Source organism: Salminus brasiliensis, chromosome 18 (genome assembly GCF_030463535.1).
Source record: "Salminus brasiliensis chromosome 18, fSalBra1.hap2, whole genome shotgun sequence".
In the NCBI taxonomy this organism is placed as follows: domain Eukaryota; kingdom Metazoa; phylum Chordata; class Actinopteri; order Characiformes; family Bryconidae; genus Salminus; species Salminus brasiliensis.
In genome coordinates, this window is record NC_132895.1 from 5,178,730 (window position 1) to 5,203,779 (window position 25,050).

Sequence of the window (25,050 nt, forward strand, 5' to 3'; positions counted from 1 at the left end):
CTCTGACTCAATGTGTCTCAATCTTGACTCTGACTCAATGTGTTCTGGTCTCAATCTTGACTCTGACTCAATGTGTTCTGGTCTCAATCTTGACTCTGACTCAATGTGTCTCAATCTTGACTCTGACTCAATGAGTCCTGGTCTTGACTCTGACTCAATGTGTCTCAATCTTGACTCTGACTCAATGAGTCCTGGTCTTGACTCTGACTCAATGTGTCTCAATCTTGACTCTGACTCAATGAGTCCTGGTCCTGACTCTGACTCAATGTGTCTCAATCTTGAATCTGACTCATTGTGTTCTGGTCTCAATCTTGACTCTGACTCAATGTGTCTCAATCTTGACTCTGACTCAATGAGTCCTGGTCTTGACTCTGACTCAATGTGTCTCAATCTTGACTCTGACTCAATGAGTCCTGGTCTTGACTCTGACTCAATGTGTCTCAATCTTGAATCTGACTCAATGTGTTCTAGTCTCAATCTTGACTCTGACTCAATGTGTCTCAATCTTGACTCTGACTCAATGTGTCTCAATCTTGACTCTGACTCAATGAGTCCTGGTCTTGACTCTGACTCAATGTGTCTCAATCTTGAATCTGACTCAATGTGTTCTAGTCTCAATCTTGACTCTGACTCAATGTGTCTCAATCTTGACTCTGACTCAATGTGTCTCAATCTTGACTCTGACTCAATGTGTTCTGGTCTCAATCTTGACTTAAACCCAAGTGTCCCTAAACCTTTAGCAGACGAAATCTTTCTATAGGCAGCTTCAGTAGCTTAACTGTTATGTTAAAGTTATGTTGTTAATGTAATCTATTTTGGATGTAAACATGAGTGGAGGGAGAGCATGTAAACAGGACATGGTGATACTGGGAACAGGAAGCAGTGCTAGCCCACATTAGCGTCATGCCTCACCATGGCTAATGCTACCACTGATAAGACAGGAAGAAAAGTGAAAGGGAAGAACAGAGTGTGACTTTTCACATGTACACCACTCACACACACACACACACACACAAATATAAACATACACCCTGACAAACAAACCCATACTCATCACACATGCGCAAATATATCTGTTCTTAATCAGTTTTACTATCACTTAATTTTACTTTGCATAATTATTCAATTTTAATTATATATTTATTTATTTATTATTTTACTGTGCATATTTAGTTTATTATTATTTGTTGAAATTCTTGTTTTTAAACCTATTTTAATGCTTTGTCAATCACTTGTAAAGCACTTTGAATTTCATTTGAACATTTGATTTGTCAACAATATATAAATGATGTTTGAAAGAAAGAAAGATTTATAAATAAATAAATAAATATTGAAAACAAGAAAGAAGCCAGGACCAAAAGAAAGAAATAAAAAGGACAATTATAAATAAATAAAAATTAATACAGAAAAAAACAAAGAAATGAATTACAGAAACAAATAAAGGGGACAACAGAAAGAAATAAAAAAAGAAACAAAAAGAAAGTAAAATAAACAAGAAAAGAAAAAGAAGGAAAGAAAAAAACAAAAGGGGACAAAATCATAAAGACAAAAAATATAGAAATAAATGGAGCAAAATAAAGAAAAAACAAAGAAAGAAAAAAGAAAGACAAAAATAAATAAAAAGAAAGAAAGAAAGAAAGAAAGAAAGAAAGAAAATGTGCAAAATTATGAATCCATAAAAAATAAGTATAGACTTATATATATATATAGACTTAAAACACTGGCAAAATGAACATATAAAAAAGAAATACAAACTAAAGAAAAAAATTAAGAATGAAAATAAGGATTTTTAAAATAAATATATAAAAAAGAAATATAGAAAAAGTATAAGTATATAACTATAATATAGAAATAAAAAAATAAGAAACGAAATGAATATAGGAAGTTATACATATATGAACATAAATAAAAAAAAAAGAAACATGGAAACAAAGAGGGAAAGAAAAACCACTGGAAGAAGAAAGAAAGGACAGAACTGAGCAGAAATGCAGAAACATGGCAGGATGGAAAGAGAACAAAAAACAGACAATGAGAGAGAGATTATCGAAAATAGAGAGAGGTGGGGGGCACCTACCTCAGCATATAGTGTATAATATTAATACTTAATTTACCTAATTACTACTTTACTCTTACTCATACAGCTATCACAGTATTATTAATATTGGTGTTAGAATCACATTGGCAATCCTATTCTTATCAAGAGAGAGGACAGTGAAACAGAAAGAGAGATGGGAACATAGAGAGAGATGTGTGTGTGAGATGTGTGTGTGTGTGTGTGTGTGTGTGTGTGTGTGTGTGTGTATGTATGTGTGTGTGTGTGTGACCGACAAAGACACATGACCGAAACTGAAACAACCACAGAACTGTCCACTGATGCCGCGAAACTGCCTCACACTGCAGCGTCTAGACAGCTGTAACGAGGCTGGGAAGTTCATCACTGTGGGTTCATATGGGTATACACTGGGGCTGTACGATACGGTCAAAACCCCTGTATTGTGATTATATGGCGGTACAAAAGCCACTGCTTTACCACCTGCTATATATTCCAATATATTGTGGCCAATCCTAAACTCAACAGGGTTGACTCCTTAAACACTGTATGTACCCCCACACAGCTTCACAGACCCTATAACAGAACCCTGTGGGACTCAAATAATATAATTCATGGTAGTTTCTCGGCTATGATTAATAACACACTAATAAAGGGTTCAAAATAGGGTCAATGGAGGTGTAAGAATGAGTGTGTTTACATGCACTCACTAAAACGGATCAGAAACACATTTCAAAAAGTGGTGATGTTAACAGCACACTCACATTCTTAAGATCGGATTATGGCCAAGAAATTCAATAAACAGAGCTGCAGTTTAGCGTAGTCATCGGATTTCAAGATTGGGCATAAACTCACTCAAAAAAGCTGCTCTCTGTCTGGAGGCAATATAGAGAAAGCTGTAGGAAGGGCAGCGTGTCGTACTATTAGAAATCACGGAAAAACAAAGATCCATATTTGCAGATAAAGTGGGTCCAAGTTTACAAAAAAGCAGCGTCTGACGTTTACTACTGTGAGATTATTGGCTGGTTCCACTGCAGAAATCTGATTACTGCCCGACTCATGCAAACCCAGAGTTCTCTCATTATCTGATTACTGATTAAGTGCATGTAAACATGTTGATGGGATTACTGGCAAAATCAGATTTTCTGCAGTGATCGGATTATTACGTGCATGTAAACACACTTAATGCACAGACTGGGGTTGTTGATACTGTAATGACATCACTGCACCCTCAATGGTTAAATATGATTATTGGATTCAATCAGATGCTTTATGTGCACTCCGTCATCTTCTGTAATATTACTATAGCAAAGATCATTACTGCAAGAACGCACTGCATTGCTGTGAGGATTTGATTGCATTCAGTGACAAGTGCGTTATCCATCATTCCAGAGAACACAGTACTTCCACTGCTCCACAGCTCAATGCTGAGGAGGCTTTATACCCCTCTACTAGCCTACGTCTGGCATTAGGCAGCATGGTGTCAATAGGTTTGTGTTTGTCTGCTCCAGAGAGTCCTATTCTTTTGGCAGTACTTCTGTAAAGGGACTAGACAAGCTGTGTATGTGTGCATTTGCACATATGTGTCAGCAATGGGAGCAACTTAAAGTAGCTGTATGCATTCATTAGAAAGGATGTCCACAAACATTTGGACATGGAGACAGAGATTTTTGTTCTTTAATGCCGGGCAGAGTTTCTGTGTGTGTGTGTGTGTGTGTGTGTGTGTGTGTGTGTGTGTGTGTGTGTGTGTGTATGGGTGAGTGTGTGTGTAAGTCTGAGACATTCTTTTACTAATGACTTCTCGGCAGGTGGTGTGATCTCACTTTTTCCACAGCATATTGTGTGTTTTCACAACATCCTGTAGGTTTTATGATTTGCTAAGGCTAAAATTTGTAAACCACAAACTACCCAGAAACACAGGAACAGTAACTACACCGGAACCGCAAGTTCAACTCCACAGAAACTCCAGAGGTGTGTAACTACCTGAGTGCAGCTTGCTTCTACGTGAACCCTCAGACGTTCAAAAGGTTTAGTGAAAATTCAGACCAAAATCTACAATCTAAAGTTTCCAATTACCCAAAGCGTGGTGGACCTGAGAAGACATGTTTGGTGTCCACAGGTAATAAAAATGGACAAAAGTAAACGGCACAGCTAATAATAGCTAATAGTCGTATACACTGAGCAGCAGAGTCTCTCTATCAGAATCAGAATCAGAGATACTTTATTGATCCCAGGAGGGAAACTGCAGTTGTTACAGTTGCAACCATAAAAGAATAAACACTCTATAAATACACTCTATAAAACCGAATAATTTGAAAACAAAGAGAGGAAAATCTTGAAATATATATATATATATATATATATATATATATATATATATATATATATATATATATATATATATATATATAAAAATATAGTGAGTGGCATAGTGGTAATAGCTGTCATAATAAACACAGAAAATGACGGTAAATTGAATTACACTACTATTATTATTGCACATATGAACAGTATAATTTGAGTATTGCAGTAGTGTCCCACACTGAAGGAGGAGTTGTAGAGTTTGATGGCTACAGGTAGGAATGACCTCCTGTGGTGCTCTGATGGTACTAATTGGTGCAACAAAGAACATTAAAATATAAAAAAAAAATCTACAAACTGGTTTCAACCAGTAGCAAGAAGGTTTTACCCAGGAAAAGAACCATTTAAGCATTTAAATAGGCCTTCGAGTTACGGTTATACAGAACTACCACTACCTTTACCAAAAACCCTAAAGGACCCTGTTTTTCTTTTAAAAACAGCAGCATATCCACCTCCAAGCTTGAATTGCAAGACTGTCCTTCTGTCTATTTAATAGTCAAGTCAAGTCAGCTTGTCTAGTCCCTCTAGAGAAGTACTGCCAAAAGAATAGGACTCTCTGGAGCAGACAAACACAAACCTATTGACACCATGCTGCCTAATGCCAGACGTAGGCTAGTAGAGGGGTATAAAGCCCCCCTCAGCATTGAGCTGTGGAGCAGTGGAAGTACTGTGTTCTCTGGAATGATGGATAACGCACTTGCCACTGAATGCAATCAAATCCTCACAGCAATGCAGTGCGTTCTTGCAGTAATGATCTTTGCTATAGTAATATTACAGAAGATGACGGAGTGCACATAAAGCATCTGATTGAATCCAATAATCATATTTAACCATTGAGGGTGCAGTGATGTCATTACAGTATCAACAACCCCAGTCTGTGCATTAAGTGTGTTTACATGCACGTAATAATCCGATCACTGCAGAAAATTTGATTTTGCCAGTAATCCCATCAACATGTTTACATGCACTTAATCAGTAATCAGATAATGAGAGAACTCTGGGTTTGCATGAGTCGGGCGGTAATCAGATTTCTGCAGTGGAACCAGCCAATAATCTCACAGTAGTAAACTTCAGACGCTGCTTTTTTGTAAACCTGGACCCACTTTATCTGCAAATATGGATTATGGATTATTATGGGCTTTCTCTATATTGCCTCAAGACAGAGAGCAGCTTTTTTGAGCGAGTTTATGTCCAATCCTGCATCGTTTGCACACTTTTGCACACCAAGTTCTATTCTGTGAAAATGGAAGCATCTAGAAGCAACAACAGTTCAGTCAGAAGGTGACAGACCATCTGCCAGTCTGATGGACATGTCTGGGTTTGGCAGACGCTCTTACATAGTATAGTACTACTGGACTGTAGTGCAGTAAGTTTAATGGAAGAAAGATGATGGTGTGGGACTGTTTTTCAGGGCCTATGATTTGTCCTTTAGTTCCAGTGATGGGTAATGGAGCAACAGTTTAGGAAAGACATTTTCCTGTTCCAGCATGACATGTGCTCCTGCTCAGCCCATGAGGCCTCAGAGCTGTGAAGTAGATGGCATAGGAGAATTCGAGAAGTTGCAATGGGGAGACATTGCCAGCCCAGGAACATCCCAGCCACATTGTAGAGTTACTCCAGCAGCAGGCTGCGGAAACATCCCAGCTACAACATGTACAGTCACTCCAGCAGCAGGCCATGAAAACATCCAAGCTGCAAGGTAGAGACATCACCAGCCAAGGAAACATCCCAGCCTGGATGCAGAGTCACTCCAGCAGTGGGTCGTGGAGTCATCCGAGTCGCAATGTAGAGCAGCTACTGCAGCAGGCCTGGGAAGTGCCTAAGCTGCGGTGCAGACCCACCACGGCAGCAGGTCTGGGAAGCATCCTTGCTGTGGTGTTGAGCCACTCATGGAATATTTCCCAGCTGCAATGTAGAGTCACTCCAACAATGGGCTGTGGAAACATCCAAGCCTGTTTATGCTAGGAACACATCGGATTGACAATGTAGAGCCAATCCGGCAGCAGTCCTGGGAAGGATCCAAGCTGCGTTGTAGAGCAGCTACGACAGCAGGCCTGGGAAGCATCCAAGCTGCGTTGTAGAGCAGCTACAACAGCAGGCCTGGGAAGCATCCAAGCTGCGTTGTAGAGCAGCTACAACAGCAGGCCAGGGAAGCATCCAAGCTGCGTTGTAGAGAAGCTACGACAGCAAGCCTGGGAAGCATCCAAGCTGCGTTGTAGAGCAGCTACAACAGCAGGCCTGGGAAGCATCCAAGCTGCGTTGTAGAGCAGCTACAACAGCAGGCCAGGGAAGCATCCAAGCTGCGTTGTAGAGAAGCTACGACAGCAAGCCTGGGAAGGATCCAAGCTGCGTTGTAGAGCAGCTACGACAGCAGGCCTGGGAAGCATCCAAGCTGCGTTGTAGAGCAGCTACAACAGCAGGCCAGGGAAGCATCCAAGCTGCGTTGTAGAGAAGCTACGACAGCAAGCCTGGGAAGCATCCAAGCTGCGTTGTAGAGCAGCTACAACAGCAGGCCTGGGAAGCATCCAAGCTGCGTTGTAGAGAAGCTACAACAGCAGGCCAGGGAAGCATCCAAGCTGTGTTGTAGAGAAGCTACAACAGCAGGCCTGGGAAGCATCCAAGCTGTGTTGTAGAGAAGCTACAACAGCAGGCCAGGGAAGCATCCAAGCTGTGTTGTAGAGAAGCTACAACAGCAGGCCTGGGAAGCATCCAAGCTGCGTTGTAGAGCAGCTACAACAGCAGGCCTGGGAAGCATCCAAGCTGCGTTGTAGAGAAGCTACGACAGCAAGCCTGGGAAGAATCCAAGCCGCAATGTAGAGTCACTCCAACAATAGGCTTTGAAAACATGCAAGGCCTGATGTAGTCTCTCAGGTAACACGCCTGGAAACACATCTAAGCCATGATGTAGTGTTACTCAGTGTTACAGCCGGCTCGGAAAGCCTCATAGCTGCAATGTAGAAACACTCGGGCAGGACATTTCAGAGCCATGCAGAAAAGCCATTTCCGGCCACCGGGGAAACAAAACGAGGCCAATTTGTGCCAGAGTATTTACAATGGAAACACAGACCTTTTATATGTCTGTTAGACTTTATAAGACTATCTAAGGTTCTACAAGACCCCTGCGTTCTCACTAACCAGGACAAAAGCTTGCAAAGTGTCTACTGGCAGCTACACAAATGTATTCAAAAGGCACAGGCTGAACAGCAGTGTGTGTTTCTTATGTGGTTTGGCAGCACTGCTGTTCACTGATCAGTGATGCCAAGTTCAAACTCACATCAGATGTGTGTTTATTAGGTCATAGGTCGGAAGTTGGTTTCAACAGGGCTGTGCTATATGTGTTGTATGAAATATGCAATATTACAGGTTACACAGAATATGCTGCCACTCTAATGCGCTACCCCTACTATGGCGAGTTCGTATCCCGAGGCTGATGCTGATGTCGCTTTGCCATCAGCTGCCGGAGTCTGAGAGAGCACAATTGGCCGCGCTCTCTCCCCACATCACATCACTTAAGAGATGTTGGCTGGCACTACCCCCTATCTGTTAGCTGGTGCGGTGGAGCTGGGGATCCAACGCTTTCCTCTGAGTGTGTCCGCAACCCTGGAAGCCGCATCGAGGCATGTATCAGAAGAGACATGTGTTAAGTCCTTACCCTCCTAGTGTCGGGAGCATTGCTGGTGCTAGGGAGAGCAACAAAGGGGTGGGTTAACCTGCACTGGGTAAAAAGAAAAGGGGAAAAACCTAAGGTACGAAACGTAAGGCATGGATTTTTTTGGTGGGACAAGCGCTTTACAGGGGGCAGCCGTGGCCTAAAGGACGGGAGAAGTTAAGAGAAGCGGCCTTGACTATGGAAGGCCACCAGTTTGATCCCCTGAACTGACAGGAGACAGCTAAAGTGCCCTAGAGCAAAAGCACCCAACACCCCAACTACTCCCCGGGAAGCGCAGCTAGGGCTGCCCACTGCTCCGAGAGGTCAATTGCTTGTGTGTGTGCAACATAAATGGCGGCTGGGTGGTTCTTCTACTTCTTCCTTTGTTGTAGTTCAAACTTCTTCTAGGATTGGACTGTTGTCGGTGCTCTAAATGATCATGGAAATAGTTGAAATTTACTGCATGCGTGTGTGTTTGTTTAAGGGGTCAGATCGGGGTCAGAGGTCGTCTGTTTGGTATAAACACACCCTTACAGTCAGCTTTGGTTCCATTAAAACGAACCCTGGTGCGATTGCTCTGTTAGAGCGCTTCTTCAGAGTAAGTGTGAACGCTGCCTTCCCAACTCTGGTGCGCAACAAACAAGCGGGCCGAGACCGCCTGAGCAGGTGGGCCTAACCGAACGTATCTAACCAAATTCTGGTGTGGTTCGTTTGAAGTATGAACACAACACGAACCAAAGGCATCTAAATTAATGAAACACAGGATGTGATGTCACAAGTGGGTTGTGTTAATGGGGTTATTGCAGTTAGGGCACAGGGTCACAGGCACGGGGTCACTCCTGGCCCGCCCTCTCCACCATTAACATTTACATTTAAGGCATTTAGCAGACGTTCTTCTCCAGAGCGACTTACAAAAGTGCTTTGCTATTTACCCAAGAAAAACCTCAGCTAGTTTAAATAGACTAATAATTCAAAGATCCTCTAAGTTTTAGACTCTACTAAACACAAGTCAGTAAGGAGATCACTCTACTATAAGTCCTCTCGGAAGAGGAGGGTCTTCAGTCTGGGTTTGAAGATAAGTGTTGGACTCTGCTGTTCGGACACCCAGGGGAAGCTCGTTCCACCACTTCGGTGCAGGACAGGAAAAAAGCCTGGACGCTCGTCTTCCGTGGATTTTGAGGGATGGCAGGTCGAGCTTTTGACCATCGCCATCAAGTACGGAGGGGCTGCCTGGTCCAGTCTCGGCTTTGTAGGCCAGTGTCAGGGAGTTGATTCTGATGACCCGGGCAGCAGGTGCGGTGATGGTGCGGAGAGGTAGACCAGCCAGAAGAGAGCTGCAGTAATCAAGTCTGGAAGTGACGAGAGACTGAACAAGCACCTGGGCGACTCTCTAGAGAGGAAGGGTCGAATTCTCTGGATGTCGTACAGGAGAAATCTGCAGGACCGAGTTACGTTTGCAACATGACTTTAGAATGATAACTGATCATCCATCACTACACCAAGGCTTCCAGCTTCTGTAGAAGGAGTGACCAGTGAGTTCTCAAAGGTGATGGCAAGATCGTTTTTAGATCCAGCAGTTCCCGGGATGTACAGCAGCTCCGTCTTGCTGGGGTTGAGTTTGAGGTGGTGAGCCGCCATCCAAGAAGAGACGTCAGCGAGGCCTGCTGAGATGCCACCATCATCATGCCATCTGCATCTACCAGACTGCCCCGAACTACAAGTATAGTCAGAGGTTACCAAGCCCAGATGTAGCGGAGATCTTGGATGTGGAAATTTTGCGTATTTTGAGTAACGTATTTACGTAATTAATTACGTAATATAAGTTCTGAATAGGGCACAACCGGAGGAATGGTGTCCTTCAAGATGAGCGAACACGTTTGAGGTCTTTCCTCCTCTGACTGCCACCTTGCTCCCACATTTTTTTAATGGTATAACGGCAATCAATTTTCATACCCTGGTATACCGTGAAACCAGCACACTGCTGCAACCCTAGACAGGGAGATGACAGGAACTGACACTGACAAGACTGTGTTGTGATGTTTGCTGAGGTGTTAGTTCCTCCTGTAGGGTAGGAGAGTGTTTGAGTAGTTCTCTGGCACAAAATAATATAATTTTTCCCCCCAAAAATTACAAAAATAAACAAATTATTGTAAAACTTGAAAACCATAGTTATATGGCAGCTGTGCCACCAGATGTGCAGCAGTGCCTGAATTACCGGCTGTACTCACTGCTCAGAATCATTACCAAAGGTTTTTTATGTCTTGGTCTGGTCTGCATGTGGAGAGCTTTCTGTTTCTTAACCGTAAATTACCCTGTTCAGTTCTATTTATGTGAGCTGGCAGATACCCACCATCGGCCTGCAGTGCTTTAACGGCAGAGAGGACCGCAACCATCCTTCTCCCAGTCAGCAACAGCGGAGCACTGTGTTCTACTGGATTTCCGGCCATGGATACTTTTGGTATCCATGGGTTTCACATCTAAACATAGTTTAACGTGTTTTTCAGGGTCATGTAAATAAAGGCATTGGAACATTGGTAAAACGTACGATGCCGTCCACGCCATCCGTGATTGTTCAGAAGGGAAAAATGCTGTATTCATTTTATTTGGGCCTTTGAACCTTTGAACAAACATTACTGACGTTGTCGTTGGTTTTTTGGCCACCAAGATGATGGATTAACTTTTAGTTGATCCTCTATTTTGTCAGATGTGAGGTCGAATCTCCGACAGTGACTCAAACTGGTTTACCAACATCTGAGAGCTTGTGTGAAACATAAAGCTCATGTATGAGGGTTTGAAATTCTGCTGTTTCTCAAAATTATTCAAAATGCAATGGATCCGATGCTGGTGATTGAACTGTTATTGAACTGATATTTCAGTATATATATTTGCCCCCTCCCCCTCATCATCATTTAGGTCATTTAACTGTGTCACACCTTCACAATATGCAAATAAAAGCAGTGCTGGAATTACTGCTATCAAAGTACTAAGAGCAGCTCCCCCTTGTGGAAAATTTTCAGTCTGCTAAACGTGAGTGAGTTAAAACCCAGGTCCATGCTTTGCTTGGCATCAGATTGCAGGTTAATCAATAATATGATGGCTTAAAAGCATGTCTGCAGTATTGTAACCACCCTATATTGCTATATTAGATTCCTTGAAACTCATCTGAAGCTGTGATTGGTCAGGATTCTTGCAGTACACCGTAGTCATAGGTAGAACTTATACATGCCAAAACGTCCTCATCTGCAGCACTGCTGTAGCCAGGGAGGAAGGTTTAGGTTGAAAGAATGGACAAACCAGCAGTGCAAATGTTGCATAGATAAAACCAATCACCCTAAAGTTTTACATTTTGGCCATTTTAAAGACAACCGTGCGAGTGCCAGACTTATTGAGATTACTTGAGAAGGCTCATGGTCATTGGCTGAAGCAAGAGTTTGATACTTTAGGCCTGCAATCTTCACAGTGTTAAGTGGTGAGATGTAAGCTTCCCTTATCTGTTAGTTACATTAGCCTTGTAGCTCCACAACTAAAGGAGCAGATATTTGGGATTGGGTCCAAGCTATTCCTTTAAGCCACACTTTGCAGAACATGACTAAACCACTGAAACAAAGTCTAAGAAAGAAAGTATTATGGAGGCATTCCAAGCATTGTTTTACCTTAAAGGATGCGTCTAAGAATAGAACACTACGACTGTGTGTGATTGTATTTGGCACTGTGACACCAAACACCAGCCAGAACAGCAACTAGCCATGGCGATGCTTCACTTGCAAGGTCTTTTGGGAAAGAATTAGCATTTGACTGGTTCTTTGAGTGGTTATGGTTCAATGACGAAACACTGCCTTTACTAAACGACCCGTAAAAAGTATAGTATAGTTGGAAAGACAGGCCCTGTCCCAATCCAACACAAAGACGTAGCAGTTTCCCGTGGTTATACCCATGATTTTTTGGCCTCCCATCACCAGTCCCATTATACTGGGCAGCGGTGACTCAGTGGTTAGAGCTCCGGGGTATTGATGACAGGGTTGTGGCTCTGCAAGCTGCCACTGTTGGGCCCTTGAGCAAGGCCTTTACATATACCTAACTTAGCCCCTTTTCCTTCTCATAGCTAATCAAACTATTATAATAAACTATAAAATAACCCCTTAAGGATGCCAGAATGGACATCCCCAGTTGACTCTAGAAGAGTGGTCAATGCTTTATCCAACCCTGTTACTGAGAAACTGGCCTGAACAGCGGGCTGGAGCTGGAAAACAGCTGCTATATGATGGTCCTGAATGTTAGTTGGTCAACAGGGGTTTCTTTTCCCCCCCTCTGATTATGAATATGAATCACAATGCTGTTTACCAAGGTATGGACAAAAGCCTAAGGGTGATTCAGAAAAATGAATTTCGCCCCACCCTTGCTGACATACCATTTTGCTGGCAGTGCATTGAGACCATTGTGTAGCTCCACAGAAATAGGAACTGTCTCAGCTTGTTTGGTCATTACACCATCCATCTGTGTCCGCTCTCTCGGTGGTGAGAGAATTACAGTGTTATTTGAATCACTCGTGGAGTTTTTACAAACATGGTTCTACAAAAGTGGTTCCTCTATGGCATTACCCAAAGAACCCCTTCGTAGCACCTTGATTTGACCTTGAGTGTAGGCAAATGTACTGCTTGGAGATTTGCCCAAGGATTCTTACCGGTAGAGCATGGTGTGCTTTCCCAGGAATCGAACCTTGGCCTTTAACAATCAGTGAACTACAATACTCAAACACTTACCGCACTCTTTGGCCGCTTTGATGCACAGCTCCTCCGCCACATAATCTCCCGCTGGGTAAGTGAGCGGGGGGCAGTCGCTGGTCCCCTGGCCTTGGCCATGGCTGCGGTAGTAGAGGTGAACCTGCAGGGCGGCGCTGGAGGCCAGTTTGAGGGGCAGCGTGTCTCCGTTCTGATGAGGCAGACTGGGACACGAAGAGGTTTCCATGGTGACAAATGTGGTCCAGGCCATGTGTGATCACGCTGTATCACCCACCTGCAGGGGGAAGTGCAGAGGGGGATTCATTAGTTTTGGGAAATGAAACTAATGCGCTCACTGTGACAAAGATCTGTGACTGTGTCAGCAATTAATACTAATAAACAATCCACATAATGAATCGTCAGAGCATTTACACTGTGTGTCCAAATGTTTGTGGACGCCCAATGAGTGCAAATCCTTGTATATAGCCTTTCTAGTCCCTGAAAAAGGAAAAGAAAAATACAGTACGTACAGCCAATAGAATAGGACTCTCTGCAGCAGATAAACATGAACCTACTGGCACCATGTTGCCTAATGCCAGGCGTGGGCTAGAGGGGTATAAAAAAAAGCCCCCCAGCATTGGGCTGTGGAGCAGTGGAAGAACTGTGTTCTCTGGGATGATGGATGGTGCTCCATTCAGTACTTTTGGAATGGGTTAGGGTTGAGTTGGGGGATGAAGTGCAGTGGTGATCATCCAACATCCTGACCTGACTAACTTCAGCTCTTGTCCAGCAAAATCTAGCTATCGATTTCATAAAAAATAATGAATGAGCAGGTGTCCCAATACTTTTGTCTATGCAGTGAACATTTGATTTTCAGAAAGTATCAACAGGTCAGCATCTGAACGTCCACCATTTCTCTGTTTGTTTGGCTGTAAAAATGAGAAAAGCCATGGCTATGATGTGCAGGGTTGGGGCAGATGAATCCGGCGGGTCAATCAGGTTCACACCAGGCTTCACACCATAGACAAACAACTTGTGTCTTGTGCAATGGAACACACTTCTTCTAGTAAAAAGTCAGATGACCATGGCGCTGGGTAGTGCTGATAAAGTTCAATGTCACAATCATTTCTAAATATATCACAGTCTCAGATATTTAAGTTTGCATTAAGGGGCTAGTCCGAGTCATCCAGACCGAGCTCCCTGACCTGCAAACTAGCTGGTCACAAACTGGTTCTGGACACAGGTCAGAATGACAGTAGAGGACCTCAGCCATCCCAACAATGGACTCTCACTCTTGAAGGCCAACACTGACAGATTGAGGGCCAGAACAAACATATACATGCACTCAAAAATCCGATCATAATCGGATTTCTGCAGTTATCTGATTATTGAAGTGGTCATATAAACAGCATGCTCCTCAGATTTCTTAGATCGGAATAAGGTCTAGAAATCCGATACAGAAATTTGATTAAGAAATCTTATACAGAGATGGATTTCAGCTCAGTAATCAGATTTCTCGGTGTGTGTATACTCTTAACTGTATTCTCGGATTTCTCAGAGTGTCGGGTCTGGGTCTTTACATGACGTTTACGCCACGTCTTATTCTGTGAGATTATTGGCTGGATGCAAAGAAGAAACCCAATTACTGCCTGGCTCATGTAGACCTGGAGGTTGCCATTATCTGATTACCCAAGCACGCTTTGATTGAATTACTAACAAAATCTGATTTTCTGCAGATTTTTGTACGTATCAGATTATAAAGAAAAACGATCAATTACTGTTTTTCATTTTTTACTCTGACATAATCTGATAATCGGTGGCAGTTGTTCTTTAGGTGGTGTCAAAATTTCATAATGAATGAACCAATAGAAATGCTCCAGAACAATCTAATATTTTTCCATTGAAAGTTAATACGTTTTTTTCCTACTTCTGTAAAGTTGACATTTTTGATATATCGATATATCTTTTAAGCTCGTTTTCCACATGACCAGGCAGTCGTCAGAGTAGTACACTGCTTGCTGTACTGTGTATGATTGTAGATGTGCCAAATAAAACACTTTAATTTGATTGAATAAATGTAATTAACTTATGAATCCTGAGTGCTGGAGTACTAGTTTTGCTATGTATTTAACAATTACACTGACTGAACCTTATACAGTACTGTAAATCATATTCAGAAAGAAAACACTGATACACAGGAATGATACTTGCTATTTACTCTGATTTATGTTGGAAAACAAACAACAAAGAAAGAAAAAAAAAATTCAGCATTAAAAAATAAGTTGCCTCTAAATATTATGATGAATAGTAACATAATACAATTATAATAAAAAGTCTTTATCTTATAATTTAAAGAATATTATGTTTTTTAGAATGCAATTTATGGATTTTAAATGTATTTTTAAGCTGTTCTTTATCAATCAAATCAAATGTATCGATACAAAAAAGAAATTAATGTATAAAATTAAAATGTTTACTCTGTAACACTGGTTATTGTTAAAATGGCTTAAAGTATTTTGACCAGACTGCTTCAAATGTATAATTTAAAAATGTCCTATTTAAAGTTTATTTACTGTTTTCGTGAATAAACTTCAAACGAACGTGGTTTTTACAGTGTATGCATGTCTACTACCGTTAGTGACCAGAAACTACATCCTGCATTCTTTCCAAATCAAAGCAGACTGTGTGTGTGTGTGACAGAGAGAGAGGCCAGAGAAAGGTTTCCAAGAATGTTGGTGTGATACACAGTGTGTTACCTGCTTTGAAGTTTACACACCCCCGAGCATTCTGGGTTAAAAAAGAACTTTTAAATAGAAATAAAAATAGCAAAACAAAGAGAAACAGTGAATGTTGTGATGTATAATGTATGATCTATCTCCATTTACAATAATCATCCTCTTAATGGGCTCGGCCGTATTTTATCAACACAAAGTGCTAAAAATAGACGGTGTCTTAAGTTTACACACTGGTACGCTGCACACTCCAGTGAATTTGCCGTGAAGGTCAAGGCAGTAGTCCACAGTGGTTATAAGTGTGTAATTTTTGCATATTCAAAAAGAAAGAAACTCTTCGAGCCTGAAAACACACACAGACACACACAGGAAGAGAGAGAAGCCAAGATCCACAGTAATTATTACTCGTCCAACAGAATCCGATCACAGCAACCTTTTACTTTACTGCCTGTTTACACTTGGAGGAGGAGATCCACCTCTGACTACCTTTGAATGGGGTTTAAGTGATCCGATCGTAATCTGATCACAATGTGTCTCATGGGTTTTAAAACCTGGCTTTTCATGCGAAGTGAAATCCGGACGTGATCCGATCACCAAACCTGTTAAAAAAGCCAAAAAAAGGAAGATCTTCCGTCCAGCTTTTCAGTGGAGTTCAGTTACATCATGTACTTACAACAATAAGCTGGAATTCCCCAAAAATGTGGCTGCAGAACAAAACAAAATATGCAAAATAGCATTTACAGAAGGAAACTGGTAATCTGATCAACTGGAAATTATTCAGCAGAAGGCTAAAAATGATGACCAAACCAGATAAAAGAAGCCAACTAAACCGACCAGCTAAAAGGACTCAATAAACACACCATCCCCTCTCTGAAAACACAAGTGTAGAGGGACGGAAGTGTGTAAACTTGTAACAGGAGAGTTTACATATGTAAAAAGGTGAGGCGTCAAAAAGGTGGCGAGCTCAAAAACCCACCAACCTGATCGTCACATGCTGCTATTTTTGTCTACGACCTTGTTTGTTTTGTCAGACAGTCGATAGAAATGAAAAACAGCATCAAATTCAGATTCAGCTCACGGTCAGAAAGAAGCCCCTGCTCTACTATCAGCACTTATAAGCCTGACTACAGTTCTCAGCTGACCACATGGACAGAAGTAGGGTCTTCAGGAGGACAGTTTTATGGTCAGATAAGACAAAGATTGAGCTGTTGAGCTGATGACCAGAGGTATGTTTAGAGAAGATAATGGCAGGCATTCAACCCCAATAACACGGCACCAACTGTTAAACATGGTGGTGGGAATGTTGTGATCCTGGGCAGCTTTGGTGCCAGTGGAACTTGTGGACAATGACCCCAAATATACATCAGTGGTGGTTGTGGAATGGATAAAGCAGGCTAACATTAAGGCCTGCTGACCAGCAAGACCTGCTGACCTCAATTTTAGATCAATACTGCAACAGAAAAAGCTCTAATGGCTCACAGGTTGGTTCACACCAGTTTGGTATGAGTACGGTACAAAGAAACCCAAGTTTCTTCTGATTTTTTGACAGTTGTGCAAGTTACAGTTCCATCTAGGGCCGCATAGCGCCACCCTGAGGTAGTAACTTCTTCCTAGGGCTGGGCGATATGGTAAAAATATTATATCCCGATATTTAAAGACTTTTTTTAGCGATACATGAAATCATGATACATGTATTCACAGACTAAAAACATCAGTAGCGACAGATTCTTATAAACTACTATTCATTTCCTCTCCCGTACTGAATACAGTGTTTTTTTTATTTATCTAATTAACCCAGTCTAATTACACTATTAGCAATGAAACCTGCAGCTGATTAGGGTTTATTAAGCACTAACAGTCTCCGCCATATGCTTAGAAAAGCTTATTGTTATCATCATAACAAAATGTATCACAATATGATAAAATATCATCATATTGCCCAGCTCTAATTCAGCCTGTAGTGTGTTAATTAGAGAGATGGTGTAGGAGAGGCAGAGGGGGGGCAAACAAGACTACAGTAACCAAAACCACAAGAGCCAAAAGAACAGGTCTGGCCTGAAACCTTGACCCTTACAATGAAGAGGTCCAGAAGATCTCAACCCAGTTTTAAAAACCTATGAGAGATTTGGCCAAGCATTCTTGAAGAACCACTTGAAGAACAGTGGACGAGTGGTGCTCCACCTTTCTAGTACGACTTCAGAGATGTGCAGAATTCATGCCAAGGTGCATGGAGGCTTGTGGTAGCCCAGTTTATCACTTTATGCTTGTTACACTTTCTTTGAAATATAATAATATAAATATAACCCACCTGTTGGAAAGGGAGCAGGTAGGGAACTCCAAAGACCATGATTCCTTGTAATAGGATATGGTGGGTGTAAAGTATAAAAGGCCACAGTCAGTCATTTTCTTAGTGCCATGGACAACTGCTGCTTAGATGTTTGATTTCGTTTGCTATGGATTATGCAACATTATGATTTATGGATTGAGTAAGTGTTTGATTTATTATTACCATATCAATTAGTCTTCTTTCCTTGCGTTTCGATGCATTATACTTTCCTTTGGTTTATTTACTTGGTTTGCATTCCCTTTGTATTGTTTATGTTCTTGCTAATTTCTGTATTTCTGTAAGTGTTCACAGATAAAACCATCCACCCTTTACAACTGTCCCTCAACTTCTCTCAGAGCCCAGTTGGGAGAACGTCCACTAAGACGGTCAGACACAAGAACAGTTTTTACCCTCAGGCCATCACAGTTATCAACAGCTGATCACCATCATCAGCTACAGGCCACAGATAATACTGATAAACTCGTATCACTCTTATCCTACAGTCACTGCATTACTGCACCATTACTCATCTCATGTTTACACTGCTGTGTTTACACAATATTTAATCTGTATAGTGTTGCTTCCTGCTGTTCTGTGAATAACACTGTAAAGCACACTGTATAGAAATGTCCTGGAAAAGTCTGTGTATACTGTGTATACTATTACTTTGGTGCCAGGACAGAAAACTCGTCTTCCGTGGATCTTAAAGGATGGCGGGTCGAGCCGAGCCGTACTTCAAGTCAAGTCAAGTCAAGTGGGTTTATTGTCATTTCAACTACATACAGAGTACACAGTGAAACGAAACAACGTTCCTCCAGGACCATGGTGCAACATAGACAGTGCATACAAGACACAAGTGCAACACAAACAAACAAACAAGTGCGGACAGAACAACACAGTACAGACAGCTGGAAGGGCTCTTGGTGTGGATCGGCTTTTGACCATTGCCATCAAGTACGGAGGGGCTGGCTGGTCCGTTCTTGGCTTTGTAGGCCAGAGTCAGGGGTTTGAATCTGATGACCTGGGCAGCAGCTATAGGAAGCTTCAGTAAAGAGGGAACGCAGCAGTGGAGAGACATGGCTGAATTTAGGAACATTGAAGACGACCCGTGCCGCTGCATTCTGGATCAGTTACAGGGGCCTGATGGTGAGCAGAGGGAGACCAGACAGAAGAGAGCTGCAGTAGTAGTCAGGTCTTAAAGTGACAAGAGACTGAACGAGCACCTGGGCGACTCTCTAGAGAGGAAGGGTCGAATTCTCTCGATGTCGTACATCCTTGGCCAATAAACCTGATTCTGATTCTAAAGGTCTCTGGTGGTTGAAGTGAGTGGTGAAGATCACCATCATGGCCAGATCCAAAGAGCTCTCTGAGGCCTTCAGAAAGAAGGTCCCTGGTGCAATCCTGGGTTTCTGCAGGAAACTGATTGGACACAGTTCAGTTCTTGCTCTACTAATCAGGTAATGGCTGGGTCATGGCTTTTGGAACCCAGTTTTAGTACCCGTCCACAACATCTGTTTTCACCATAAACAGAACGAAATCTGGCTGAACTGGCTGCAAAAATGTAACCAACATGCATAAAGGCAAGTGACCAGCAAGTGCTCCAATTATTGAGGACACTCAGGAAGCCTGCCTTTACCTAGATCTTCTTAGTTCTCAGCTCAGCCTTACTGAATGAAGCTCTAACTGACGGCAAGGTAATAAACCTGGGTGTGTTTGTTTCATGCTTAACACAAGGTTACGCATTTACCCTTTCCCTAACCAGCTCAGTCCACTAAGGCATGAAAAATAACCTTTAAAGGAATCACAAGGCCTCTCAGAGCACAAGAGCTTGGCTTTCCTGACCTGATTCATTGCACCTCATGCTAAAGTCCCGACACGAGCAGAAACGATAAGAGTCTATTTCCATAAAGATGCCAAAGAGGCACAGGGTGGAACTACTTACACACACACAGGCCCTGTGGTTTCAGCCACAGGTCAGAAGAACAGTGTTCCACCCTCAGGGCCTTGAAACTTAACCTCAGGTTAACCCCATAACCTCTAAAAAGGTCTGTATGCAGATCACATAGATCTACAAACTACAGAATATGCAGAGTAGTACAAGGGTTCTTCAAAGGTTCCTCAAGGGTTCTTCAGGGTACCGCAGTCTACATATTTAAACATCTGGAGATTTGTTCTAGGATGGAGGTAAGTAAACTTCATTAAACATCATTTATGAAATGGACTTAGAATTAGAACCAGATGCAGAAGATCAGCTGCAGATGATCAGAACATGGTTGGAGAGGATTATTCTGGAGGAGTCTGGAGTCTTATTTAAACCTCAGACGTTTAGTCTGGTCTGCTCTTGATTGACTGATGGTTGAAGTGAGTGGTGAAGAAGATCACCATCATGACCAGATCCAGAGAGCTCTCTGAGGCCTTCAGAAAGAAGGTTGTAGAAGCAGCAGTCTTAGAAAGATCTCAGAACTGTTAGAATTCAGCCACTGTTCCACTGTACCACGGCCAGGCAAGTTCAGCCCAAGAGCAGAGACCACAAGATGATTAAAAAAGTCTCCAACAATCCTAAAATGATATCATGGCAGCAGAACTCCAGAGGATGTTCAGTGTTCAGTGACCTGATAAGTTTCTCTCGGAGCTCTGACCCGGTATTTGAACCCGCCTTACTCCACTGGTCCACTTTGAGCCCTGTAGAAATTAACTTCTTGTTAAATAAATAATAATAAAAAAAGCCACACAATATTGACCATGATTCCAGTTATACCGATCATAGTCAATTCCCAATCAAATGGGAAGACACCCAAGGCTGTGAATATTTCACAGGCAGTGCAGCACCAAAACAACGAAGAAAAAAAAGAAGAAGAGGAATCTCTCACAAGTTCACCTTTTCACTAAATCGCACCATACAGTACTCACTCCGAAGAATATGGGCTGCCTGCACTCTGTACAGCAGGAAGCCAAACAAACCACATCTGTCCTCAAAGACAAAGATCAACCAGAAACTGAGGAAATTCTCACAAATACAGTCTCATCTACTGCTCGGAGAAATCCACTGCTGTCCTAGACCGCTGTCCTAGACCTACATCCACACGACATGGGGTGCAGTCTGAAAACACAGAGGGACAGAAGCAGCGAGACAGGGAGAGAGAAATACTTATTGGATCACAAAAGCCAAGCGAGTGGGCAGCGGTGGAAAGCACCAAATCACATGCACCTTACACACGGTACTTAAATTACTTTAACTACTGTACTCGACCTCTTCTTACTAATAATACTATGCATGCACAAGTAGCTGACTCATATGATATCCTACTTCAGTCATCTACTACTAATGTCTATGTACTTAGGCATTGTACACGAGTGCGCTTGAATAGCTACTACTGATACATAGTGAACACTAGTTACTCCTGTAGAGTCAGTGTACTTAAATACTTACTATATACTATACTATACTTACTAATACATGGCTCAGCGGTTAGAGCACCAGGCTATTGATGACAGGGTGTGTGTGTGTGTGTGTGTGTGTGTTCACTGCACGGATGGGTTAAAGTTGGAGGCCAAATTTCATCTGTGTTTCCGACACTAATGGTGAATATGGTGGTCTTGTCCTGTCTTGTCTTGACTTAATAAGCGTGAAAGTAGTTAATTCTACCATAATAGTAATAATTAGTGTACTTAAGTAGCTACTATTAATAAGTGTACTTAAGTAGCTACTAATAATAATAATATAATAATAATAAGCATGGAAGTAGTGAATTCTACTCAGAAGTAGAATTATCATTATAAAATTAATATAATATATAATATTACTAATAATTAGTGTACTTAAGTAGATATTATTATAAGTATACTTAAGTAGCTACTACTACTAATAAGCGTGGAAGTAGTTAAATCTACTTAGAAGTAAAATTATTATCATTATAAAATTAATATAATATATAATAATATTACTAATATTTAGTGTACTTAAGTAGATACTATTAATAAGTGTACTTAAGTAGCTACTATTAACTATTAAGTGTGGAAGTTGTTAACTCTTCTCAAAAGTAGTTAATATTACTACTAATTTGTGTATTTAAGTACCTACTATTAATAAGTGTACTTAAGTAACTACTATTCATAATAAGCGTGGAAGTAGTTAATTCTAAAAGTTATAGAGTTTACTGCTTACAAGTTACGACTACGACTTGTAAGTGGTCATAAATAGCATAATAGCATTATAATGACTGAATAGTTCTTACTAAAGTATTGTTATATTTACAATAATTATAATTAATATGGACATTAATGAGAGTTATTACATAAATAAAACTACAAATAAGTGTGTTAGTAGTTATTACCAGTAACTATTGTACTTAAGGAGTAAATACTACCAATAATGTGTGTTTGTGTGTGTGTGTGTGTTTGTATATATATATATACACACACACACATACACACACAACGTACTTAGTAGTTTTACTAAGTAGTAAACTAAGTAGTTTACTAATAATTACTACCCAAAGAAAAAAAGTTTTTATAGTAGTTATTTCAATAATCAAGTTATATATATATATATATATATATATATATATATATATATATATATATATATATATAATTAATAAAGCACACATGGAGAGAGGGAGGTAGAGAGAGAGCGAGAGAGACAGGAGCAGAGAGAGAGAGAGAGAGCAGAGAGAGAGAGAGAGAGAGAGAGAGAGAGAGAGAGAGAGAGAGAGAGAGAGAGAGAGAGAGATTAAGATTGATTATTACACATCCTTTCCTCGTTTCAGCGCGAGTGACTGGTGGGCTTTGCGACCCCGGTAGACAGACGCAGTACATAAGCCAAGCCTGATTTTGCTCTGATGGACGGGACAGTGTAAACTTGTGCGTTTCTGCACCTCAGTGAGCCCAGAAGTTTCCATTCACAGTGGAGAGATTTTGCATGCATCACCTCAGGCTGCCTGTGGTTAAACCTGCGCACACTTAAGAGACCCAAAGACAAAGAGACGCACATTCTTTCAGCATTCAGGCTTTCAAAATCGACATGCATGATACCACTGAACTGCACAGGCCACCCACCAACCCATCAACACAGCAATTAGTGCTAAGGAGCGCAAAGGGGTTAAAGAGGTAGTTTTAAAGGTTCGTCACAATGTATTGCCCCCTTAGCCCCCCATCACACTTCTCATAACTCTCAGAATTACATTACTGGCATGATTAACATAAGTTTCACAGGCCCCAAAATAGAACCCTGCGGGACTCTACCAGATAGGCTTTACCATTTAGCCATCTAGGCTAAGAAAATCCTTCCAATGAAGATTTAGAGCTGAATAATAAGACTAGAGTGTAAGAGGTTAAATGACAACCAATCATATAATCCCACAGATACAGATTCATGAACTTTGCGTATCGGCCGATACCCGATAACGATCCGATACCATTGTTGAATTAATAAACCACATACCTCACCATCTGGGAAAGACTTAAGGCACCAGGATTGATGTAATCATTACTTTACTAACTTTGTAAAACAAACTATAAGAAAGTTATAAAGGACTTTTATTCTGAAATTCAAAGTCTGTGAGACTAAAGAGGAGTGAGCAGCTCCTCCCTTCTCGGTTCTCCTTATATGGAAGACAAGCTGGATTACCCCCTGAGAGATGACGCCAGGTCGAGGGCACCACACTTGCTGTTTGCTATGTGTGTCTCACATCTGTCGGTTACTCTGATCCTGGGTTATGAAGCCTAGAATACCGGCAGTGCGAGAATTGGGTTCCGTAAAAATGGACCGGTCCCTTGGATCAGACTAATTATCAGATACCCGATCCAGCTAACTTGGTTAATATGGGGACAGATATTCGATCCTAGTGTCGGATCGGTGCAGCCCTACTGTTCTCTGGTAATCGGACCTGAACTTAACCCCACATCTGACCCATACCTGCAACTTTGAGACAAGACCTAACCAGCTACCTGACCCCAAACCAAACCCACTTAAACTCACTCACAGACGCAGTTTTACCACAGTTGACCAAGAAAATACACTATAGTGACAAAAGTATTGGGACACCAGGTCATTTACTGTGTTTTCAGAAATCAAGGGTATTACAAACAAATGATCCTGTTTTTGTCAGAGTGACTGTCTCTGTCTACTGTACAGGGAAGAAGGCTTTCTACTGCTGTGAGCATTTGATTGCACTCACCTCATTCCCAACTCCCCAACTCATCCCAAAAGTACTGGATGGAGCACCAACCATCATTCCCAGAGAACACAGTTATTCCAGGGCTCCACATCTCAATGCTGCTAGGGGGCTTTATTATACCCCTCAAGCCCATGCCTGGCATTAGGCAGCATGGTGCTAACAGGTTCATGTTGATCTGCTCCAGAGAGTCCTATTCTGAGCTGTGTGTGTATGTGTGTGTGTGTGTGTGTGTGTGCATTTAAGCATCTTTGTCAGCAATGGATATCTGAATGCATTTTTTTTAGAAAGGCTGTCCACAAACATTTGGACATATAGTGTATGTGATGCTGGATGAACGAGCGTGATGACAGCCCTCTGCTTACTGGTGCTTCTTGCAGACACACTTTAGCATTAATACACAAGGGAAAGATCAGCTACACGCTCTCCACCAACCCAACACTGAACTTCATTCCCAGGTTCATTCAAGGTCACATTTACTAACTCCTCAAACTCTGGAGCTGCTCTGAATGCAGATATAGACTACAGACCAGAGAGAGAGGGAAAAGAGAAAGTACATATTGACATTCATTTCTAAAAATAAAGGTGCTAGAAAGGGAATTTATTTATATCGGTGTTCATTTGTTATGGTTTATTTTACAAAGTTAGTAAAGTAACTATAATTCAACCCTGATGCCTTAGTATTTGTGCAGCCCTGGATTCTGTAAATACATATATCAGCCAAAACACAAATATTTATATCAGAAAATCAGTTATTCCAGTGTTTATTACTCAGCTAATAATATTTACGATAGCCGACACCGTCATTCCTGCATTTATTCAAATTTCCCCACAGTTATTATGTAATCATGTACTCACCATTGTGTTTGAATACACTGTTTAAAAAAAAAAATTTTTATATATATATATATATATATATATATATATATATATATATATATATATATATAAAGAAATCGATGGAAAGGATATTTACCAATGCAAAGGTTCCCCACACTGACATTTTTTTATGGAACCAATAATAGTTCGATATTTTAC

At 41.4% G+C, this 25,050-nt stretch overlaps 1 protein-coding gene across 2 annotated transcripts in view; it reads right to left on the bottom strand.

Moving 5' to 3' along the window:
• The window catches only part of jak2a (Janus kinase 2a), an 86,146-nt gene that overhangs the window by 34,150 nt on the left and 26,946 nt on the right, over positions 1–25,050 (bottom strand). For both annotated transcript variants that reach the window (XM_072661249.1, XM_072661250.1), the window contains exon 2: positions 12,821–13,073. In XM_072661249.1, the coding sequence (XP_072517350.1) occupies positions 12,821–13,049 (229 nt within the window). In that variant the 5' untranslated portion in view covers positions 13,050–13,073. The remainder of the gene's footprint in view (positions 1–12,820; positions 13,074–25,050) is intronic.